We start from the raw sequence: 25,132 nt of genomic DNA on the forward strand, positions 1-25,132 counted from the left end.
AGAAAGAAAGCCTAAAAAAAGAAATTGAATCATATCTAAAAATTGGCAAGCTGCAATATAATAAATGTTTGATTTTGCTTTTGGGTTTAATACTGCTTTAAACTGGCCATAGATGGATCAAAATTTGTCCAGTTCAGAAGAAACCAGACAAATTTCGATCCATGTATGGCTGCTCCCATTCGACAGAAGTCGATCTAATGACTAGAAAATGTTTCTCAATCAGAGGCTGTAGCCACTGATCAGTGTATTCTGACAGCAGAAAATCCCCGCTGTCAGAACACAATGCCTCTGCAGGAAGGATTTCTCTATCCACCACAGTTGTGTAGAATCTATTCTTTCACTGGCTGATTTAAAAAAAAAAAGGGGGATCCATCCATTGCCAGCTTTAGATACACTTTAAAAAGACCTTGCAGTGCTGGCCTACCATTTCTGCTGCAACACATTTTTTTCAAGAACGAAGAAGCATGTGGGCTCCTTTTGGTAGAAAAGGATAAAAGGGTGCTGAGGTGAACAGATGAATGGCGCTGTCACAAGTGTAATTTAAAAATTATCATTAGCACATATGGGGGCAACAAAACAGTAACTGACTGTTATTCTGCAAAAAGAAGGCAGTGAAGGTCTTGAGAGAACTCTTTGCTTTTACCCATCATGAGATGTTTCTGTGTGACACCTTAGTAATGAGACACCTTTTTATAGGCAATCAGTTGAGACTGAACCAGCTGATATTATTTGCACTGACAAGAGACAAGATTGCTTCCTAATTACTGATAGATTTCAGCTTGTGTCTTGGCTTTCCATGTCTTTTTGCACCTCCCTTTCTTCAAGTGTTATACTTTTTCCCTGTGTCATTCCATTTTATTACATATAACTTAATTTCTGAACGTATTTGTTATGGTTTCTTTGTATGTATGGATTGCATAGGTTTTACTGACATGTGGTGAAAATATCATGTCAATAGTACCCTTAGAAATATATTTACTGAGAAAAATGGCGACGTGTTCAATATTATTTTACCCGCTGTAGATAAATTTTTACACTTGACGGGTTGCTTTAACCAACATCATTTGCAGACCAAAGCTTTGATCTGCAGACGATTGCAACATAAAAAATACCAAGGTAACAATGTTACTTTGCATCACTTATCACTGTAGAAATATATTCACTGAGAAAAATGGTGACATGTTCAATACATTTTACCCACTGTAGCTTTTCTCTTCTGCAATAAAGATGCAGTAAGAGATATAGTTCCCCCAAGGGCTGGATAAAGGTAAGCAAAGATCTTCATCTGGAACCCCAGCCACAGTTTAGAGATCACTGTCCTAAAGGATCACCATGAGCTCAGGTTTTCAGCAACTTCCAAGTTGACCATTAGGATCCATGTCAATGAGATTCATTATACGATCAAGTATTTATCAAGTATCCTCTTTCTGGGAACAAAATCTTACAAATATAACTTTTGATATGGTGGATTGTTTTTTTTATGGTGGATTTTTTTTTTATAAAGGCAGCATTGTAGGAAATTCAACTACAGCACAACACTGTTTTCCTATGCTGTTGCAAAAACACAGGCTAATATGTATGGATTCCTCAAGGCCTTACTAACATTCCCCAATAATTCATGTTTGGAGCACAATTTTTGAGGCTGACATGAATTTACCTCCAATTATAATTGGAGGTAAATTCATGTCAGCCTCAAAAATTGTGCTCCAAACATGAAGACATATGTGCCCATCTACCAACACCTAGCCTGCTGTACCTGCATGGCCCCGCTCAACTATTTGTGAGTCCTCAGAAACAGAGATATGTCAAATGGGGTGGGGATGTTGAACTTGCCCAATAGCCAGAAAGTCAGGTTATTTCATTGGTGTTTGGTGATACACAACAAAGGAACCATTCCACAAAAAGGCATTCTGGTGCCAATTGCTGCCTACCAGCCAGTTATTGCAGCAGGTTTGGTCAGACGTGAAGCCAATACAAACCCAAGGACAAAAGTGTATTACATTACAGCTTATCAGTCCTTACATATAGTGGCTGCATTCATCTTCTCTTTTTTGAGTTTTTGTTTTCAAAAAAAGGCGATTCTGCCAGTAACACACTTTTTTTGTAATAAGGTAGTGGTTCTGAACCTCAATCCTCAAGTACCCCAAACAGGTCATGTTTTCATGATTTACTTCACAGGTTTTTTAACCACTTGCCCTCCAGAGGATTTACCCCCCTTCCTGACCAGGCCATTGTTTGCGATATGGCGCTAAGTTACTTTAACTGACAATTGCACGGTCATGCAACGCTGTACATAAATTAAATTTATGTCCTTTTTTTTTCCACAAATAGAGCTTTATTTCAATGGTATTTGATCACCCTTGCATTTTTTTTTGGGGGGGGGGGGTGTTTGCGCTATAAACAAAAAAAGACCGACAATTAAAAAAAAAACAAAAAAAAACAATATGTTTTAAATTTAAAAAAATAAATTAATTTAATTTAATAAAACATATCCAGTAAAAAAAATTTAAAAAATCAAATTTCTTCATAAATGTAGGCCAAAATGTATTCTGCTACAAAAATCCCAATACATGTAAGTTACTTGGTTTACGTGAAAGTTTTAGCATCTATAAATGGCGGTATATATATTGGAATTTTATTTTTTTATACTAGTAATGGCTGCGATCAGTGACTTATAGCGGGACTGTGGCAGACATTCTGACACTGAGTGGGAACTAACTGCCACTGGTAAAAAAGCACTGACACTGTACTAATGACACTGGGCAGGAAGGGGTTGGGCAATCAAAGGGTTAACTATGTGCTGTTTTACATTATGTGCTGTGTGTTTTTTACTAGGGAAACATACCGCTGTGTATTTCTCTGCTGTGCAGAGAAGTACAAAGCAACATGTCCTTGCTGGCAGGGGAGAGACCTGTGTTGTTTACACACAGGTCTCTCTCCGTCAACTTTCCCCAACGATCGCCGAGTGCTGGGGGAAATCTCTGTTTGGGACCCTGTGATTGACATCCTTAGCTGCCAATGGCTGCATGGGTAGGGCGGTGCACATGCTCAGTAACCCGGAAATGCAAACCACGTATATATACGTGATTTTGCGCAGCCCTGTCGCCCTGTAGCACTAGTTCTACAATAGGGCAGCGGGAAAGCAGTTAAATGAATGAAAATGGTGTTGTATTTCTGACAGCTATCTTATCTAAGGGAAATTCCCAAAACATGGCCTGTTGGGGATACTAGTAATGAGGGTGAAAAACACTGTCCCAGGCTAATGCACATTCACTGTATTGTATCAATCCAGGTGCAGCGTTGTTAGGACTATACAACACTTCCCCCTATTGTCCTCACCATAATATAGGGGGAGGGGTTTGAAAGTCCTGCAGCAGAAGAAATCCGATACAGGCTCACTGCATTTCTGGCAGAATCAACAAGTATTTTTTTTTTACTTAAAGTATAACTAAAAGGCAAAACCTTTTTTTAGTTTTGGATAAAACTGAGAGGGATTAGAACACCTGTCAGTTTTTATTGCTGTCTACACCCCCATTAAGTTGATTCACCCTCTCTATTTGTCCTGTTTATCATTATCATTGAAAGTGAGAGTAAAAGAGAATCCCAAATTTGGGTTGTCCCCAGAAAAGTAATAGACGGAAATCTTCCAGTGTGGCCAATAGTTCTGGTGACCTGGGGGCCCCCAAGATATGCCCTTAATTTGCAGGGATTTCCTCTCACTTCCTGTTTGGCAATAGGACAGGAAGTGAAGGGAAATCTCCACAATGGCACACATATGGCGGAAAAAAAAAAATCTTACGGGGGTTATAACCTTCCCTTGCTCTATCCAAAAAGATACAAAACACGGGGAAAAGTTTACGTATTGGAGAGATATACTGAATATTTTCATATTTTGCCCAGACACTCACATCAATGTGTATGTCAACCATAGTATTGAACTCCTCTTTGATCCCTTTTGGTCTGATAAATATACAAATGACAGTTTTTTGTTATATCTGTTTGTTATGTGAAAAATTACCTGTTGATATTGCCAGAAATCATGTGAGCTGTTAACGTCTTGTCATGCTCTCTTTTCACAATGAAGCTAGATGAACTCTTGGGGACTACCCCCAGAATATTCTTAGTGATGAGCAATGGACATTACAACCTTTGCTATGACCTCTGTCAAAGCAGTTGTGCAGTTTACCAAAGTGTAAATCCTCACAGACAAGTCAAACCTGTTCTTCTTGGCACAAAGCCCTCAGGCTTAGTACATGGTGGAGATCTATTATTGAAAGGGAAATGAGAGGCAGTTCTTGCATAATACTAATGCTCGGTGTGCACAGCTAAATATAATCTTCCTTTCAAAATATAAAGAGAGATTTTAAATAAACAGTTCAGTCCCTGTGATGTCATCGCTCCAGCTCTGAACTGCAAGATAAAGGAGTGCTTAACATTGTAATGAGCAAAGTCCTTTTCAGTAAAGGGCTATTTGATTTTCCAATTCTTGGACTGTCAGGTAATTTACTGTTGATAGCCTCCAACTTACTGATTCACACAAATGGAAACTACAGAGTTCTGATAAAAGAAAAAAGGGTGTGGAGCAAACGTGACAAAGCAAAAGAGACTGACTCTAGAAACCTTTGCACTACATTCTACCATTTAAAGGTACTGTATTCTCCAGTCAAACATTACAATTCTGTAATAATAGACTATTTAAACAGAAAACCTGTAAATATTGCAGCTTACCAGTCCTTCAATGTGGTAGCTGCATTAGCTGTCTTTTCTTTTTATTTGGGAGGGGGTGGTTTCTTTTTTTTTTTTTTTTTTTTAATCCGTGTTTCCTGCCAGTAATATACTTCCTCTGTCTTAGGGTGACAACGCTCACTCACTGTACTCTGTTTGGAAGCAGCGTTGTCACCCTAGGTTGGTCTCCTAATTTGAATTACAAATGCCTTCTCTTCACATCACCATTACATAGTTTACAGCAGATAGCTGAGAAAGCGGATAATATTACTTGAGAATTCAAGTCAGAGAGCAGGAAGGAAACAATACAAGGAAACTTGATTCCTGGTATGATTCACTGGTAATTTTCTGTACTTAGAAAAAATGTACAAATAAAAATAGGCTGCCACCACATCCAAGCCATGCTACGCTGCTATTCTTGTTCTTAGGTTTCGACGTACTCAAATCTCCCTGCCTTAGCATGCTGCTAAATGGCCCAAACTTTTATCCTGGCATTGGTCTTCGGGACCTTCTGCCCTGCAGTTGGCAATGTCTGTATCTCAGATTGGTGCTAAGTCAGCATTTGCAGAAACATAGGCTAATAATTTTACAGATTCCAGCACTGCTATCTCTCTGTACTTTCTGCACTATGACTTAAAGCATAGAAACATGGGACAGAAAGCTGGAGTCCTGCATAGAAACAGTGTGAAAAGCTTGCTATACCCAGTGGCATTGGATTTTAGCTAGTTCAGAAACTGAGTAAGGTTACCTGCCAAAATACTTTGTTGTATCTTGTGATCCAGGTACGACTATAAAACAGCATAGCCAGGTCCATAAACTCACCTTTCACTATCTCAGGTCCACTGGCTAGACAATGAGCACTGATAAGGTGTGTGTTTTAACCTCCTGTGAAAATGTTCACAGTAGGAAAATGCCAACACTGTTCAGACTGCTGACCCTCCCTCTCTCACTTGTTCAGTATAGCACTAAAGAAAGCCAACACAGACATAAGGATTTGCTGAATATAGCTAGATTTAAAATAAAGCGTATTTAAAAAAAAAATAGCTGAACTAAATTGTGGTTTTTGTTACTACCTGGGGTTCAACTTTCATCCCTTCAGGACCAAGAAATTTTTGGCTTTGAGGTGCAAACATAATAATTAATTGTCCTAATTTAAAATTAGTAATGAGCCTTTCCGGACAAGCAATTCATGGATTTGTCTGAAGCAATCAACGGTTTTCCATTAGACAGAATGTTTATCATGACATGTATGGTCAGCATTCAAAAGAAAGAGCAGGCACAACAGGAGCCAGTTTGTGCTGTTGAAATCCTAAAACGAGACTCTCATATACAGTAGGTATATTCTACCTTCTTTGCTGTAGAGCAGAGCTCAGGCATGTCTGACATGTGTCACCCTTCCATTTTCTCCTTACTGCAAAGGCCAATTATAGGCTGGGGCGGTTGCCATTTGTTTGCAATGTTGGTGAATTGGTGAGGGGATGCACTGGATACCTTTGCTGCCATTGTGCTATTGCTGGGTGTCTAGTGCATCCGTATACCTTTAAGCAGGGGTGGGCTCCCTTCAGGCATACCTGCCCTCAATCTATCCATTATTATATATGTGCTCCAACTTAGGAGACTCTCAAAATTTAGAGAGTTAGGACTGCAGTACATTGGGATGCCATGACATGGCCTCTGCAGTTACGCATATATTTGCAAATATGTGCAAAGTGAACCCCTTGTTTTAACATGTTAAGACAAGGTAATTTGGTCTGTTGCAGCCTAGCTGGTGAGTTGGGAATTTTTGTTTGTTGTTTGACATGTGTCGCCCTTCCATGTGCTCCTTGCTGCAAAGACCGCTTATAGGTTGGGGTGGTTGCCATTTGTTTGTAATGTCTGTACTGCATTTCTCATGGTAACAGGGGTGCCTGCTATAACAATCCTCTAGCCCCAGAAGAGAGCCAGAGATTGGAGACATCCTTCAGGAGATGGTCACAGACAGGATGCTTGCTATTATAGCACCTTACAAATCAACCACATCCAATACTAGCTGGTGAGGCCCAAAGACAAAGGGCTGCATCTGGCCTTCAGACCACAAGATGAACACCAGGAACCTAGACAATCATTCTTTGCTGTGCATCCTCACACCCCAGATCTACATCCGTCTGTGCTTAACACGAACTTCAGACTGCATCACGTTAGGTAAGGATGTGAATAAGTTATTTAAAAGCGCAGCCTACAGATACACTGTATCATAAAATTAAACGGCATGCAAACATTATTGGAGAGGATGAGGTTGCCCAATCAAAACTTGTCATTAAAAGAAAACATCCTGGACAAAGAGCATATGCCTCTAATGCGTATGCCGATGCCAAATGTGCCAAATTGACTGGAGCGCACCTTCAATTTTTCTAATTATACAGCCACATTATTACATTGTGATCAACGAAGGAAACAGCATAGCACGTTATTTTGGCTAAGCAAATTCTCACACTCCGAAATCAAGTTTCTGTTCCAGTAAAAGTGTGCAGGGAGAGTTTTAAAATCCAATGTATGAGGAATATAAATAAGCTGAATCCACACATCTTTAGCCCACCCGCGTTACATTTCTCAACTTTTCCCTTGGCAGGAAATTACTGCACGCTAATAAAATATCAACAGTGATTTCACAAATCTGGAGCGGCTATAAATGGAACTTATTGCCAGCAATCAGCCAAGAAAAACCTACACACTGCAGATTACATGACAGTCCTCGAAAAGAGGTCTGTCACACACACACAGAGGATTCTTATTTACTAACAAAATAACCATTCATGAACAACGTCTGAAGTATGGCATTCTACAGGTTTTTATTTATTTTCTGCTCTCTAGCCAAAGTGCCAAGTTATATAACAGTTTTGATGGAATAAATCAGTCCCAGATTACTGGCTGCTGACAATGTAAAAATAAAGGAGCTGTTCTACATGGCTTGAATTTTCATAATGAAGTCTCTAGATAAAAATGGTTTTACATTGCTGGAGTATTCAGTTGTTGATTTTAAATAAATCTGAACAGCTCTGTGCTCAAGTAAAACTTTTTACGAATGCCTTCATGTGCCTGATTTAATGTGATTAAATCTACTGTTTTTGTTTTGGAGAGGTTAAAAAAAAGAGAATTAAAAAAGAGATGAGAACTAGCAGAACTGTAGGCATACACCTAAATACACTGCTGAAACACACACACTGTGTGTAAACTATCTTATCTGTCTATTCTGTCCAGCCACACTTGTGATTTATACCCTCTGCCAGACAGCACAGACAGGAAGGTGACACCACTTTATCGGTTAGAGTTAAAGGATAAGTTCCCCTTTTGTAACATAATACATGTTACAACTGTATACAGGTTGTAACATGTTAACTGTGGCAGCAGCCCCCGCACCCCCTCTATCCCCTGTTTTGGCAACGAACCAGGGATCCTCATCCCGCAGCCGCTGTCACAATTGGTAAAAAACGCAGCCATGCAAGGCTCCACCCACCCAGCTTCATCATTCATTCACAGAGTTCTGTGAATGGGAGCACTACAACTATTCTAAATGAACCCAGGGCACTAAAGAGCGCTTTATGTAGTTTATTGATGCTTCCTGTCATTCAGTAACGGCCTGCCAATATGTCAGACAGATTTACTGACAGTCTGCAGGAGTCTGAGAATGATCCCACAATCTGCTGATTGCAGGTACAATGTTTTACATACGCCTATTAAAAAAAAAAAAAAAAAAAAGGAGGGTGTAGTAAACCTTATTCTTACTGTGCCGTTTCTTTTTTTTATGGCACCTTCACTAACGCAGAATCATTAAAATGGTAGTAAACTCTTTTTGTATCCTTTTACCTAAATAAAAGGTAAAATGAATATTTCCTGAACATGCATCGGTTAGGAGATAGTCGCTCTTTTTTGACAGCTGGCGCATGCGCTCTGAAGAAACAGTATACCCGTGCTATTTCTTCAGAGCACGGGAGTGACATCATCGCGGCTCAGCCAATCGGGCAACCAGAGCTCACGAACCTGGAAGGAAGACCGGGTGAAGATGGAAGCCTCTGCAATGGTGACATTGCAGGATTCATTTTAAGACAAGTCCTTCATAATAACCCAACCCCGGCACCACCTGCCTGGACTTTGCATGTTCTCCCTGTGACTGCGTGGGTTTCCTCCGGGTACTCCGGTTTCCTCCCACACTCCAAAGACATGCTGGTAGGTTAATTAGCTCCTGTCTAAATTGGCCCTAGTATGTGTATGCATGAATGTGAGTTCAGGACTTTAGATTGTACGCTCCTTGAGGGTTAAGGACTGATGTGAATGTACAATATATGTATGTAAAGCGCTGCGTAAATTGATGGCGCTATATAAGTACCTGAAATAAATAATGTGCTAGTATGCGATGCATACTAGCATATTATGACATTACCGTGCAGGGGATTTTTCTACTTTTTCTTTTTAGGTGCAGTTAACTGAAGCTCTGGAGCATTTGGATCCTGTTGCTGTGGACCTGGCTATATTCCTGGACTTTGTCTTTTGAATGGATTTAATTAGAAAGCCGTATTTAATGCTAGAACAGGAAGAGTTGCTTATAGCTTTTTCAACTGAATACTAGTATAAGTTTAGCTCCATTTAATGGGGCACAGGGGGAACATTTTGCTACGTGTTCTTCTACATCCCGTACACACGATAATCTCCAATTATGTCATCATCGGAGTAAGTTTGCCAACATGCCCATTCCTCCTTTTGCAAAAATAATTTAAAAAACTACACTTATTTATGGAATATGCTATGACAACAGGCAAGCTGTTCCATAATGCAGTACACAGTTTGTATGGTTGGCACACCATTACATTGTATCGGTGAAGAGAAAAGATCTTTTCAATCGAGACAGCAGGAAAATGCAAACTCATGGTAAGATGATCCACATGTAACTTAAGCTCAAACTTCTTAATGAGCTCCTCATTCAAAGCATCCTTATTTAACAAAGCCTGTGAGTGTGAGACAGTGGCAGACAAGACAGCAGTACCACCTTTGTCTGAATAAGTCCTTTTTATCTACAGGACAGGAAACTGATACTGTTCTCATACAAAGCATTATATTTGAGAAGATAGACTGCCTGAAGGAGAAGGAAGAGTAACAATGCTAAATAGTTCTTTTTTTTTCAGTCGGTCAGCCAGTATGTTGTTCTAAGAAGACACAAGTGTGTGGCTGGAATATGATTTTCAAGAAAGGCTGTTGCTTTCAGGAGGAATTCCAAGTATTGATATTTTATACATACTGTAGTTGCATTGGTCCAGCTTGAACACAGGAGGTCAGCAGCTTGGCACAGGCGCTTTTCAGGGGGGATATCACCGCCCTGCCCCACCATTTCTTCCATTCAAAAAATGCTTAAAAGCAGACAACTTCTTGTGTTCACAATGCAGCAGGCCAACTGCTACGCATGGGAGCCAGAAGCTAGTGGAGATCACTGAAGTAGCGGTGTCTACTTCAGTGATTTCCAGCTACTGAGGGCACTGACCAGCTATGGTATATATAGTATATAGTTCTATTAATCCAAGCTGGACCACTGTAACTTTGTATATTATATACATACCTGGAATTCCTATTTAAAGGGCCACGTAAAAGGTAAATAACATTAACCATGAGAAAAACTACTTCGTATTTCAGCGCTCTTGCAGAGTTTCGAGGTCTTTTGCTACATATCTACTGTATATGTAGTTTGCCTTCATGTGTTAAAATTTCCCACTCCAATCTTAAGGGCCCATTCAAACAATGTGCAGTTACCTGCGTTTTTCCTCATGGATAAATGCAGGTATCAGCAAAGACACACAGAAAAAAAAACATATTCTCTGTGTAATCTTCACACCATAATTCAGTGCATGAATTATGCAACGTTTGCATAATTTGAACCTCTCTGGATGGCCCTGCATGTCACTGCACAGAATAAAGTCTCACTTTGTGCACATCACAAAGTTCAAATATTTTTTTTTATTATTATTTAAATTTAAAAGGACCTGTGTGTTATGTCATAATATGTGCATCACACTGCCCCGTCACATGGCTTCGCAGCCCCAAAAATGGCTGCTGTCCACAAACTGAACCCCTGCATTAGTGTAAAAAAAAAGAAATGCAAAGCGCGCGCGCGCACGCGCACACGCGCACACGCACACACACGCACACGCACACGCACACGCACACACACACACACACTGGCACTTAAAGTGTTACTAAACCCAGGACCCTGCATTCTCTCTATCTGGTCTCCCACAGTGCACACTACATGGAAATGAAATTATTTTAGTAAATATAAACTGCTAAATACCTTTTATAATCAGCTGTTAGAGCAGTCTTGTGACTTCTATCAGTGTTCAGCACAGCAATGGTTAAAGCTTGTTTGCATTTTGCTCTAGGATGCATAACATTTGACCTCTGTCTGGACAGTTCTGGTTGGCCCTGTGCTGATCACATGCACTCTCCCAAGAAAAAAAAACCCTCTCTTGCAATACATACCAAACTGAGCATGTACAAAGTGTCTCCACATGATATGTCTTATCAGAAGATAAGAGGGGGGCACTGGAAGAAGGGGAGGACAGAGAAGTCAGGATCAAACAGCATTTTTACACAATGCAGAGGATCAACCCTTAGGTTCCACAGTGAGCAGTGAGTATATCAAGCATGCTTTACTGCATATACAGATTGATTTTACTGTTGTGGGTCTAGTAACACTTTAAGGTTAGCCACACTGATCCACGCATTATCATAGCAAAAAGACAAAAACTAAAACATATACCCAGTTGTACTGCATATGACTGAGTTGTCTTCCACATGAAAGGGTTTGTATTTCTGATCACCATTTCCTGAGATTTATACAGTGCTACTACAGAAAAGAAGCCTGCTTACCTAACCTTTTACTTCTGCAGTTAAGTAACACAATTAGGTAACCTCCCCGCTCCAGTCTGTGACTGGACAATAAAAAAGCAGCAAATGACCAATATGGTCATCTCTCCACTCTCTACTCCTGTCAGCATGTTTTTTGTCAGCTCATGTGTATGCAAGACACAAAATACTGTCCTCCATCTTCCAGTTTCATTGCAACTGTACAGGAGATTACAAGTGGCCGATATAAAGACATCAAGTACTTATACTGGCATACACTCCCTTCCCTGGCCCTTATATGATCTCTCTGTTACTTCTGCAGCTAGAGAAATCACAAAAGGTCAGAGATAAAAGCCTTTATATAATACATACTCTAGTGTTTACCTTGCAGAGGATTTCACTTCCAGTCTACTGAGATTTAGCACTTGTAGGAGTAACAGAGATTGCATAAGAGCCAAGGAAGGGGGCAGCTGAGGTTGGCCATGGAAGTCAGCGGATCAGACACTACAGGAGGTGTATATTTTCTGTAAATTTAAGGGAGTAGATATCTTGTGTTGAAATAAAGATAATGTGTCAGAAAAAGTGCTACTAAGTAGTGATTTTACAGATGTGTATTTTTGACCTTTGAAAGTTGTGAAAGTCCCCTTAAGTTGTGTGTAGGTAAACTTTGAGGGGAAAAAAAAAAGCAGAACCAAAACTACTGCTCACACCAATCTTATAGGCATCTTGAATTGATATTATTTATCACTTACCATTTTAATGCCAGTTGAAAATGTTACTGCTGGTTTAGCTTTTTCCAACTGCATCTCAATCTGAGTGGTTTTCCCTTTGTGCTGGGCCAAAAGAATTGATGCAGGAAGCCGAGATGTCTCCTGTATTTGTTTAGAGGTAGAACAAACAAGGGATCAGATCAATATTCTAAAAAAATGAATCTACAATTACCATATATTACATTTGCAGTGCCTGCAGGAGTAAGTTATTTTTCCTATGCACACACCTGGTTAATCCACAGAGATCACAAAAAACAAGAAAAAAACAAAAGAAAGAGGTTGCAGTATAGAAGCAATATATATATATATATATATATATATATATATATATATATATATATATATATATATACACACACATACATACATATATATACATACGTACACACACACACACACATACATACATACATACATACACACACACCTACATACATACATACATACACACACACACACACACACCTACACATGCAAACATATAGATATGTAGATTGTGCTTAAAAGCAGTTTAGGCCCAGAAAGAGCAGGAATTAAATGAGAGGAAAAAACAGCTCCCATGGTTCAGTAAGTGCTGTCCATATTGTAAAATGTGCTTCTAAACATATGAGGGACTAGGCATATAGGATTTGAGAGAGCCCCTTTGTCAAAAAGAAAAGTTAAAAGGTTATGTACTTGTACACAATGCTTTAATTTCATCACTTTTTAATACCTTAAAAATATATCTCTGCTCTTTCGCAGGTAAATTCTGCTGCTCAGAATCCATGTTAACCGTCTCAATGTACTGACACTTTGCAATCATTATGGCAAATGATCGAAGTCTCGAGTCGCACTATTGTGGCAAGTATAGATATCTTTCCTTTCCAGGGTAGTTAGAATAGACTTAGAATGAGGGAGGGAGCAGGTTTAAAGTGGTTTTAAACCTCAGACATGAAATAAGAACAAAGCATATCCCTCCATAATGTGCACTTGTCTCAATTAATGACACTGCCATTCCTGTCTGATGCTTTGTTCCTCTGCTATCAGCATTAATCACTTCTGACAAGTTTTTCTGACACCAAGAGAAAAATGGTGACCTCTAGTAGATTGACAGCCTCAACTCTGTTCCTGTGTGCTGTGTGGAGGGGGTGTGTCTGTTTACTCCAATCAGCTCTCAGAACTCTCCACACTGAACTCTGCAGAGTGTAACTTCAGCTCTCCACCCCTTTTTTCTGATCTCTCAGATAAGCTGTATACATTCTACACTTTAAACAGATGTAGAGAGGAGAAGACTACAGATGAACAGGTACCACTTATGTAGGATATTTTTTTTATCTCTGTGTATCACCTGAGGCCAGTCACTTTACTGGATATATGTAAGAGTTTTTAACTACTAAGTATAGTTAGGTTTTCACTGAATTTCTACTTTAAGAAGTTAGAAAATCTTCAGAGTGTCAAACAAAAGTACTTTCTAATGGAAAAATATACAGAAATATTTAAGCCTCTGTGATCAGTTTTACTCAAAAGATATGCAATTTATTAAAATTGGGACAAGAAAGTGAACATCAGATCAGTAGTGTAACTGTATGAGCAAGATTTAAAACCATCACCAGACACAAATCAATACTTTTAATAAAGTGAGGTGTGCTAAGCACTGATAAGTCTTCTAAAATGAAGAAAAAGGATCTTACTATTTGTGCAGTAATTCTATCTCCAATAATTAAAACTGGATTTCAGCTGTCACAGCAAGATTCAGAACAATAATAGATTGCTGATATTAAAAAGGTCAGAAATGTTGTTGTTTAACCAAATAAAACCAATATCACATTATATTAGAGGACATTTATAAAACCAACAAAAACAGCATGAATTTGCACCATTTTTGTTCTAAAGTCAAGAAACTACCGTATTTGCCGGCGTATAAGACGACTGGGCGTATAAGACGACCCCCTACTTTTCCTGTTAAAATATAGTGTTTGAGCTATACTCGCCGTATAAGACTACCCCTCTTCCAACACACACCAAATAAAAATGAAAAAACATCAGATTTGATTTCAATATGGTATGGTATTCCAATGATGGGGTGCTATTCCTCCCACTGACACCAATGATGGGGCATGATTCCTCCCACTGATACCAATGATGAGGCACTATTCCTCCCACTGACACCAATGATGGGGCACTATTTCATCCACTGATACCAATGATGGGACACTATTCCTCCCACTGACACCAATGATGGTGCCCCATCATTAATGTCAGTGTGTGAGGAATAGTGCCCCATCATTGGTCAGTGGGAGGAATAGTGCCCCATCATTGGTGTCAGTGGGAGGAATAGTGTCCCATCATTAGTGTCAGTGGGAGGAATAGTGCTCCATCATTAGTGTCAGTGGAAGGAATAGCACCCCATCATTGGTGTCAGTGGAAGGAATAGCACCCCATCATTGGTATCAGTGGCAGGAATTGTGCCCCATCATTGGTGTCAGTGGGAGGAATAGCGCCCCATCATTGGTATCAGTGGAAGGAATAGTGCCCCATCATTGGTGTCAGTGGGGAGGAGGAATAGTGCCCCATCGTTGGTGTCAGTGGGGAGGAGGAATAGTGCCCCATGGTTGGTGTCAGTGGGGGAGGAATAGTGCCCCATCATTGGTATCAGTGGGGGAGGAATAGTGCCCCATCATTGGTGTCAGTGGGGGAGGAATAGTGCCCCATCGTTGGTGTCAGTGGGGAGGAGGCATAGTGCCCCATGGTTGGTGTCAGTGGGGGAGGAATAGTGCCCCATCATTGGTGTCAGTGGGGAGGAGGAATAGTGCCCCATCGTTGGTGTCAGTGGGGGAGAGGAGCGGCTGCTCCTTCTTTCAGTTCGGCCGCTTGATTTTCGCGGGGCCGTTTGGCTCCGCCTCCTCGCCGGTGATTGGTCGCCTGTGTGCCTTTCCAGTGCTGGCGCCCAATCACCGGTGAGGAGGCGGAGCCGAGCGGGCGGCGGGACCATCGAGAGGCCAAACTGAAAGAAGGAGCAGCCGCGCTTCCTGGACCGGATCGTCGTGGGACCGGGACCGGAGCCAGGTAAGGTACAGCAGCCCCTCTGCCCACCCCTGTACTTGGTGTCCGTTGGAGGAGGAGGGGGGGCGGTGCCGCCCCTCGAAAAAGTGCCGCCCTGACACCGGCTCGCCGTATACCGGCGTATAAGACGACCCCCGACTTTTCAAAAGATTTTCACGGGTTGAAAAGACGTCTTATACGCCGGCAAATACGGTAAGTTGGGAAGCTTTCATGTGGCAAGTGATTGAAATCTGTATAAACAAAAAACCCCAAAATGCACCAAAGTTTATTAACTAAAGGGTCAGCCAACTGAAAACGAGTTGCCCAGTTAGAGGTATTAAAGTAAATCTGGCATCAGATATATTTCTCCAAATGAAGCGCATGTATGCAAAGTACTGAGTAAGCATCACATTAACACATACTGTATTTTTTATCCTTTAAGGGCCCTGGGCCCCTTCACATGGGTATCCCATTTGTTTTCTTTTCCACTGACCATGTGCATTGCAACAGAATTTGACTGGGTACTAGAGCTGTTTCACCCAGTCACATTCTGAATACTACTGCTGAACCATTAATGCACATAAACATACCCTATTCCTCCCTGTCCTACAGGCTCCCCCTCTCCACTTGAATGTTCCCCTAAAGCTGCTTCCTTTTCTGCGCTCTGCCTGGCATTTGCACTCTGTTGTCATCACGAACAATATGGGGCCAGAAATCCTGCATTGTAAGTGAGGACGCTGAGGGCCTGCCCATAACCCACTGTGCCAGAGGGAAGAGGAAAGCACTGATTGTCAGGGGAGCGAGAGGGAAGAAAAGTAAGACTACTTTTTAATGGTACCCTAGAAAAAAAATCAAGCATTTAACCCTTGCAGTGCAGGAGAGGTCCAGCTGCAAAGGTAGGGTTTTTGTTTTTAGTTTCCCCAGAGTTAAGTTCTAGGGCAAAAATAAGGCACACTGAAGGAGTCTATTTTCTTTAAACTTCTAGCTTTCAATGCACTTTATTCATTAAATACAAGAATACAGCAAGTATTCTGTTAACAGTCTGGAAGTCAGGGGGGGAAAAAAAAACGGTCAAGAGAATCCCTTTTTGTTGGCAGTATTGGTGTCAGTTTCAGGACCACCGAAGTATGGAGGCTAGGAGAGAGATAATGTCACAAAATCCTCATTGTCTAAATTCAATAACTCACTAAAGCTTTTTATCTGCTACAGTGGAGCCCAGTGGAACGGGTAATTGTGAAATGGAGAGAACCGCAAGGAGGCATAACCATCCAAGAACTATTTTTAATTGTGTAAATAAATGACTTGGCTTCTCAGCTGCTAATGCACCTTAAATCAATTAAAAGCATAAAGAATGCCTTGATTGAACAGCACAGCCTAGGCAGTGCATTCCCCGATTTCCATTCATTTTCTCTTCTAAATATAGGTCCCACTAGAAATAATTACATTTCTTTAAACAGAATATATTCGAGCTACAGCACCAAATGAAAAGTCTATGTTGAACTTCTACAGTAGTACACTGGATAGGGGCAAGGGACAGTAGGCATACCTGCCGAAAAAGAAATTCACCGATAACCGAGGCAAAGATTCCACATTACCAGTCATCTAACACTATTTATGTTCACATAAACGATTATAAATCTGTTGTAAATATTAAAAGGACAGATTCTACTTTCTCCAATATACTCATCATTTATCCACATGTGGTGTAATAATAAGGGCAAGGTCAGACAAGAGATTTCTACCCCGTGAGCAACTTATTCACAAAAGCAACTGAGCAATGTAACAAATTTCAATACATGAAAAATGATTTAAATCACCATGCTGGCAGACTACACAGAATTAAGTGGTATTAAACTTAAAAGCAAACATTATACAGCTTACTAATTTTTAGATGTGACGGTTGCATTCATGCTCTTTTTTAGACTTTCTCTCTACTATTTACATCTGGTAAGCTGACCAGTAAGTCTGCTGTTTTTGAAAAAACAAGCTCTCCAGCAGAATGTATCAGTTACAGGGTTGAGACAAAATAATTTAATTAATACTGACGGCGCGCTTAAAAAGATCAGCTATTATTTATTTATTTACGTTAATGTACATTATGTATGTTAAATTCTCCACCAGGTGAAAACAGAGGGAAAAAGCCTAAAAAAAAGAAAACTAATGCAGCCACCACATCTAATGATTGGTATATTACATTTTTGTTTGGGGTTAAATACTGCTTTGAATACATTAAAAATACTCTGCATAGAAAGTCCTTGCAGAGCACTTTTGAAACTCAAGAGAAATATAAGAGTTCTGCAATGTGGGCTGGAAGATCATTCTTTCATTTCTTTTTTGCAGGACCAAAGAGCTCACACTTACAACACCCTGTGCAAAATGTCCAAGACATGGAAATATTATGCAAGCATGGCCTGCATAGCTATGGATTGGAGCAGTGGTAAGTACAGAAAAGGACAACCAAATGTTTCCACATTCATACCTAAACTCTAGACAGGACAAAGTTAAAGTGTTACTAAACCCAGGACCCTGCATTCACTATATCTGGTCTCCCACAGTACACAGAACATGGAAATGCAATTATTTAAGTAAATATAAACTGCTAAATACCTTTTCTAATCAGCAGTTAAAGCAGTCTTGTGACTTCTATCAGTGTCCACGTGAGCACTGCTTAAAGCTTGTAGGAGGAGTCTTCATTTTGCTCTAGGAGGATGCAGGACCCCTTACCTCTTCTGTGTGCAGCAATACTTACCTGAGCCTCATCATGATCCAGCGCTGTTAACAACAGCCTCGGCTGTCCCAGGTCTCTGCCTCCTCATTGGCCATTGGCTTCCGCTGCGGTCAATCATAGCCAGTCAGCCAATGAGGGGAGAGGGGGGAGGGGCCAAGCCACAGCTCCTTGTGTAAATGGCCACTCGGAGCAGCGGGTGCCCCCATAGCAAGTTACTTGCTATAGGGGAACCCAACAGGAGGGAGGGTCCGAAGAGGATCCGGGCTGCTCTGTGCAAAACCACTGGTTTGTTATTTTCCACAAAAAAAAAATTAACCTTTATAAAATTGCTTTAAAAAGAAAAAAAAAAAAAAGATCCAGAGTTTACTTTTCTCCGATCTACACATTCCAACATTTTTTCATATGCAGCTGACTAAAAATTCCTATACAACTACCAGATACAAATTGTGTTTATTTACCTGCAGTATATACAGTACATCAAGAAAGTAAATCACAGCGCTTAACTTTTGCCACATTTTGTTATGTTACAGCCTTATTCCAAAATGGATTAAATTCACTTTTTTCTCAGCATTTTACAAACAATACCCCATAATGACAACGTGAAAGAAGTTAGTTTTAAAATCTTTGCAATTTATTAAAAATAAAAAACGAAAAACCACATGTACATAAGTATTCACAGCCTTTGCTCAATACTTTGTTGAAGCACCTTTAGCACCAATTACAGCCTCACGTCGCTTTGAGTATGATGCTACAAGCTTGGCACACCTATTTTTGGGCATTTTCTCCCATTCTTCTTTGCAGTACCTCTCAAGCTCCATCAGGTTGGATGGGAAGCGTCCATGCACAGCCATTTTCAGATCTCTCCAGAGATGTTCAATTGGGTTCAAGTCTGGGCTCTGGCTGGGCCACTCCTGGACATTAACAGAGTTGGCCCGTACCCATTCCTTTGTTATGTGGGCTGTGTGCTTAGGGTCATTGTCCTGCTGAAAGATGAACCGTCGCCCCAGTCTAAGGCCCAGAGCACTTTGGAACAGGTTTTCATCAAGGATGTCTCTGTACATTGCTGCATTTATCTTTCCTTCAATCCTGACTAGTCTCCCAGTTCCTGCCGCTGAAAAACATCCCCACAGCATGATGCTGCCACCACCATGCTTCACTGTAAGGATGGCATTGGCCAGGTGGTGAGCGGTGCCTGGTTTCCTCCAGACATGACGCTTGGCATTCAGGCCAAAGAATTCAATCTTTGTTTCATCAGACCAGAGAGTTTTATTTCTCATGGTCTGAGAGTCCCTCAGGTGCCTTTTGGCAAACCCCAGACGGGCTGCCATTTGCCTTCTACTGAGGAATGGCTTCCTTCTGGCCATTCTACCATACAGGTCTGATTGGTGGAATGCTGCAGAGATGGTTGTTCTTCTGAAAGGTTGTCCTCTCTCCAAAGAGAAACGCTGGAGCACTTTTAGAGTGACCATCGGGTTCTTGATTACCTCCCTGGCTAAGGCCCTTCTCCCTCGATCGCTCATTTTGGCCGGGCGGCCCACTCTAGAAAGCTTCCTGGTGGTTCCAAACTTCTTCCATTTATGGATAATGGAGGCCACTGTGCTCATTGGGACCCTCAATGTTGCAGAAATTTTTCTGTACCCTTAACCAAATCTGTGCCTTGATACAATCCCGTCTCGGAGGTCTACGGACAATTCTTTGGACTTCATGGCTTGGTTTGTGCTCTGACATGCACTGTTAACTGTGGGACTTTATATAGACAGGTTTATACCTTTCCTAATCATGTCCAATCAACTGAATTTCCCACAGGTGGACTCCAATCAAGTTGTGGAAACATCTCAAATATTGAGTGTCATGGCAAAGGCTGTGAATACTTATGTACATGTGGTTTTTCAATTTTTATTTTTATTAAATTGCAAAGATTTCAAAACGAACTTCTTTCATGTTGTCATTATGGGGTATTGTTTGTAGAATGTTGAGGAAAAAAATGAATTGAATCCATTTTGGAATAAGGCTGTAACATAAAAAAATGTGGCAAAAGTTAAGCGCTGTGAATACTTTATGGCTGCACTGTAAAATATACTAATCAGTACCATCTTATCATATATTGTACAAATGTAGCTGTTGTTTGTATCCTAACTGGAAGTTTGCTTTAAAACAAACATTTTTGGAATAAGCTTTAGAAACAAACTTTACAGAGTGAGAGTGGGTCTAGCACATTTTTTCATTAAACACGACATATGCTTGCTTGGATCACAAACGCATGTGTATTTTTGTCTAGAGCAAGGGTGGATAATTTATTTATAGATCACATGAGAAACGGGGAATATTGTGGAGAGCCAAACTTAATTCTGCTCAACATTAATTTTTGACCTGGAAAGGGTCTTAAGTATGTAAAGTAGGGCTCGACAAATCCCAGGCATCAGGTCGCCAAGACAACTAGAAATTGCATCCTGGTGCCTGGGTTCACCCACTGCCTCCCATTAACAATAGGAAATTGCGCCCCAAAGGCTTCAATGTGAAAACACCTCCCACAGGCTTCAATGCGAAAACGCCTCCCACAGGCTTCAATGCGAAAAATGCCTTCCACAGGCTTCAATGCGAAAAACGCCTTCCACAGGCTTCAACGTGAAAACCCCTGTCAGAAGCAATCCTATATGAACAGTTATCTCTGCATTCCACTCTATTCTATCACTTGCAAGTATGGAACTCACAGTTGCAAACTCGCAAAGGACTCCTTTCATAATGGCACTCAATACACATGTATGGATCGCATCTGTGTGAACCACCTCAATAGGAACACAAAATATCTAGCCTGTCATATGAAGCTGAGTTTCAAAACTAATCTAGAATCGCATATGTGTGAGCCAGGGTGGCCCCACTCACGCCTGGGCATTTTGGGATCGCAGCAGAATCACTGTGATTGCAAAACGCAGGTTCAGGTGCCACTATTTTCAATGGTGCCTAAAACGTAGTATGGTTTTGCCGCGATTGTCGCATGTCGAATCGCGTGAAGACCTGGACGCTGACAACCCACACTACATAGAAGAAAAAAATGGCTGTTCACATGCCACAGCCACGATGCTTAGCCTGGCAGCCATGGCATTTTTAACTTGGACCGCAGCGTATGACAAGCTGCACCACTTGTCAAACTCGTCCACTGAGCTCAATAGAGCTGAGCTGCAACTGCGTACAAAGCACACATGGCCATTTTGCCACCATGTCAAACTGAGCACAACTTCCAGCCACTATGTGACCTATTTTAATTCTTTATACTCCTGACAAAGCTGTTTTTTGGAGCGAAACATGCAGAATTTCTTTTCTTCTCTTCTTTGGGAGCACTTTTTGAAAGCACATGGTATTTACTCCTCTCCCCCCCCCCCCTTTTTTTTTTTTTGAGTGGTCTGTACTGTGCTTTATAGTGCATTATTTGCATTCCTCAAGATAGTGAGGTAATTTTGCCAGGATTTGGTGATATAAGGGGCTTGTCCATTAGAGACTACCATTAAGGCCCGTGGATGAGTGTACCCGTATTACATATCTGTAGCAAGACAGATTATACTATCCAATTAGTTCTGTCCATGGGGTAACTTTATCTCCTTAATAGAGATTATATATTCCATCTGATAGGTTTATGATCAAACTACTGTGTCTTCTTTATGCCATAACTTCATCTAAAACGGTATGGTATTTGATCTGGTCTAGTGTTAATAACCATTTGGATGGAAGGTAAATAATTGTAATGGTATGCAGTCATACTGTTGTGCGCAGTACATTCCACTCCAATAGGTATTAATTACAGTTTAGCATACATTTTATATACAGTCAGGTCCATAAATATTGGGACATCGACACAATTCTAACATTTTTGGCTCCATACACCACCACAATGGATTTGAAATGAAACAAACAAGATGTGCTTTAAATGCAGACTGTCAGCTTTAATTTGAGGGTATTTACATCCAAATCAGGTGAACGGTGTAGGAAGTACAGCGGTTTGCATATATGCCTCCCACTTGTTAAGGGACCAAAAGTAATGGGACAATTGGCTTCTCAGCTGTTCCATGGCCAGGTGTGTGTTATTCCCTCATTATCCCAATTACAATGAGCAGATAAACGGTCCAGAGTTCATTTCAAGTGTGCTATTTGCATTTGGAATCTGTTGCTGTCAACTCTCAAGATGAGATCTCAAGAGCTGTCACTATCAGTGAAGCAAGCCATCATTAGGCTGAAAAAACAAAACAAACCCATCAGAGAGATAGCAAAAACATTAGGCATGGCCAAAACAACTGTTTGGAACATTCTTAAAAAGAAGGAACGCACCGGTGAGCTCAGCAACACCAAAAGACCCGGAAGACCACGGAAAACAACTGTGGTGGATGACCAAAGAATTCTTTCCCTGGTGAAGAAAACACCCTTCACAACAGTTGGCCAGATCAAGAACACTCTCCAGGAGGTAGGTGTATGTGTGTCAAAGTCATCAATCAAGAGAAGACTTCACCAGCGTGAATACAGAGGGTTCACCACAAGATGTAAACCATTGGTGAGCCTCAAAAACAGGAAGGCCAGATTAGAGGTTGCCAAATGACATCTAAAAAAGCCTTCACAGTTCTGGAACAACATCCTATGGACAGATGAGACCAAGATCAACTTGTACCAGAGTAATGGGAAGAGAAGAGTATGGAGAAGGAAAGGAATTGCTCATGATCCTAAGCATACCACCTCATCAGTGAAGCATGGTGGTGGTAGTGTCATGGCGTGGGCATGTATGGCTGCCAATGGAACTATTTATTGATGATGTGACTGCTGACAAAAGCAGCAGGATGAATTCTGAAGTGTTTCGGGCAATATTATCTGCTCATATTCAGCCAAATGCTTCAGAACTCATTGGACGCTTCACAGTGCAGATGGACAATGACCCAAAGCATACTGCAAAAGCAACCAAAGAGTTTTTTAAGGGAAAGACGTGGAATGTTATGCAATGGCCAAGTCAATCACCTGACCTGAATCCGATTGAGCATGCATTTCACTTGCTGAAGACAAAACTGAAGGGAAAATGCCCCAAGAACAAGCAGGAACTGAAGACAGTTGCAGTAGAGGCCTGGCAGAGCATCACCAGGGTTGAAACCCAACGTCTGGTGATGTCTATGCATTCCAGACTTCAGGCTGTAATTGACTGCAAAGGATTTGCAACCAAGTATTAAAAAGTGAAAGTTTGATTTATGATTATTATTCTGTCCCATTACTTTTGGTCCCTTAAGAAGTGGGAGGCACATATGCAAACTGTTGTAATTCCTACACCGTTCACCTGATTTGGATGTAAATACCCTCAAATTAAAGCTGACAGTCTGCAGTTAAAACACATCTTGTTTGTTTCATTTCAAATCCATTGTGGTGGTGTAGAGAGACAGAAATGTTAGAATTGTGTTGATGTCCCAATATTTATGGACCTGACTGTATATCTGAATAAAGGTTATATTTTAGATTCATCAATTGGCCAGATGTTGTGTAGGGACACACACCCTAGTCCAACATAGATTTGTTATTTGCCAAAGATGATGATTTACAATTAGGGCTTAGTTGACCTCTTAAAAGCACTGCGATTGCAAGTAGAGAGCCAGAGATCAGTACAGTGGGGGTTTCTGCAGATCCTGACCCGGAGTAAAGAACAGAAGTGCTCAACTCCGGGGGTTTGCAGTACACAGATGCTACTACAGGAAGAACTTGACCAGTTAGAAGAGTGGCAGGAAAGCATCAGGAGATCTCATAGCCAACTCTCTCCCACCACAACTGAGCCTTCCCGGTATACCGATCAGCACCTCAGGCTCTCTTTAAAGTTCTTGCAGCTCTTCACATGGACACACACTCACCAGCACTTTATTAGGTATACCTGTTCAATTGCTTGGTAACACATATGGTGTTATGTCAGCAACTCAATGCATTTAGGCATCTAGACATGGTGAAATAAAAAAGAGGATTTACAGTATCTCACAGAAGTGAGTACACCCTCACATTTTTGTAAATATTTTATTATATCTTTTCATGTGACAACACTGAAGAAAGGATTCTTTGCTGTAAAGTAGCCACTGTGTGACATTTTCACTAAAGGGTGTACTCACTTTTGTTGCCAGCAGCTTAGACATTAATGGCTGTGTTGAGTTATTTTGAGGGGACAGCAAATTTACACTGTTATACAAGCTGTACACTCACTACTTTACATTGTAGCAAAGTGTCATTTCTTCAGTGTTGTCACATGAAAAGATATAATAAACTATTTACAAAACCGTGATGGGTGTACTCATTTCTGTGAGATACTGTAAATGCCTTTGAAAGTGCCAGGCGGGATGGTTGGAATATTTAAAAAACTGCTGATCTACTGGAATTTTTACGCACAAGCATCTCTAGGGTTTACAGACAATGGTCCGAAAAAGAGGAAATATTCAGTGAGCCGATGTGAACGAAAATGCCATGACTCATGTCAATATGGACAAAAATCTCTGAGGAATGTTTCCAAATCTATGCCACAAAGAATTAGGCAGTTCTGAAGGCAAAAGGGGGTCCATCCCGGTACTAGCAAGGTGTACCTAATAAAGTGGCTGGTGAGTGTATGTCAGAGTGCCTCTCTGAAGGAAGGAAGCTGACAGATTCAGAGAGGCATGCTGACAGTGGAGGCATCGAGGGACAGATAGGGTCAGATGTGGCCCTGGGGCTGCAATTTGTCCAGGTCTGGTCTAGAGAGTCACATCCAAATCTCTCCATCCATGGTTTATCTGGTGAGAGAAACTGAAAAGGTGTTTATAAAGGTTTTGGATTAAATTTGCATTTTCTGCAGAAGTGCTCTATGTCTGCCCAATCTCAAAGAATCAAATCAATCAACAGACAACCATAATGCCGAACACAACATTTCAGGTTCAGGCTATCACCCACATGACCATTTGGTTTAGTACCACTTTGGATAAGAAATTTAGGGAACAAGCTTGGCAGGGGGTCACACACAAAAATAATTTTAGGGCCTTTGTCCCTA

The 25,132-nt window shown here is 40.9% G+C and overlaps 1 protein-coding gene across 2 annotated transcripts in view; it reads right to left on the bottom strand.

Moving 5' to 3' along the window:
* MNAT1 (MNAT1 component of CDK activating kinase) overlaps positions 1–25,132 on the bottom strand; it is a 258,814-nt gene that overhangs the window by 147,017 nt on the left and 86,665 nt on the right. For both annotated transcript variants that reach the window (XM_089690768.1, XM_089690767.1), the window contains one exon: positions 12,345–12,464. In XM_089690768.1, the coding sequence (XP_089546894.1) occupies positions 12,345–12,464 (120 nt within the window). The remainder of the gene's footprint in view (positions 1–12,344; positions 12,465–25,132) is intronic.

Source organism: Staurois parvus, unplaced genomic scaffold (assembly GCF_062004578.1).
Source record: "Staurois parvus isolate SC_StPar_1 unplaced genomic scaffold, SC_StPar_1.0 ptg000542l, whole genome shotgun sequence".
NCBI lineage: Eukaryota > Metazoa > Chordata > Amphibia > Anura > Ranidae > Staurois > Staurois parvus.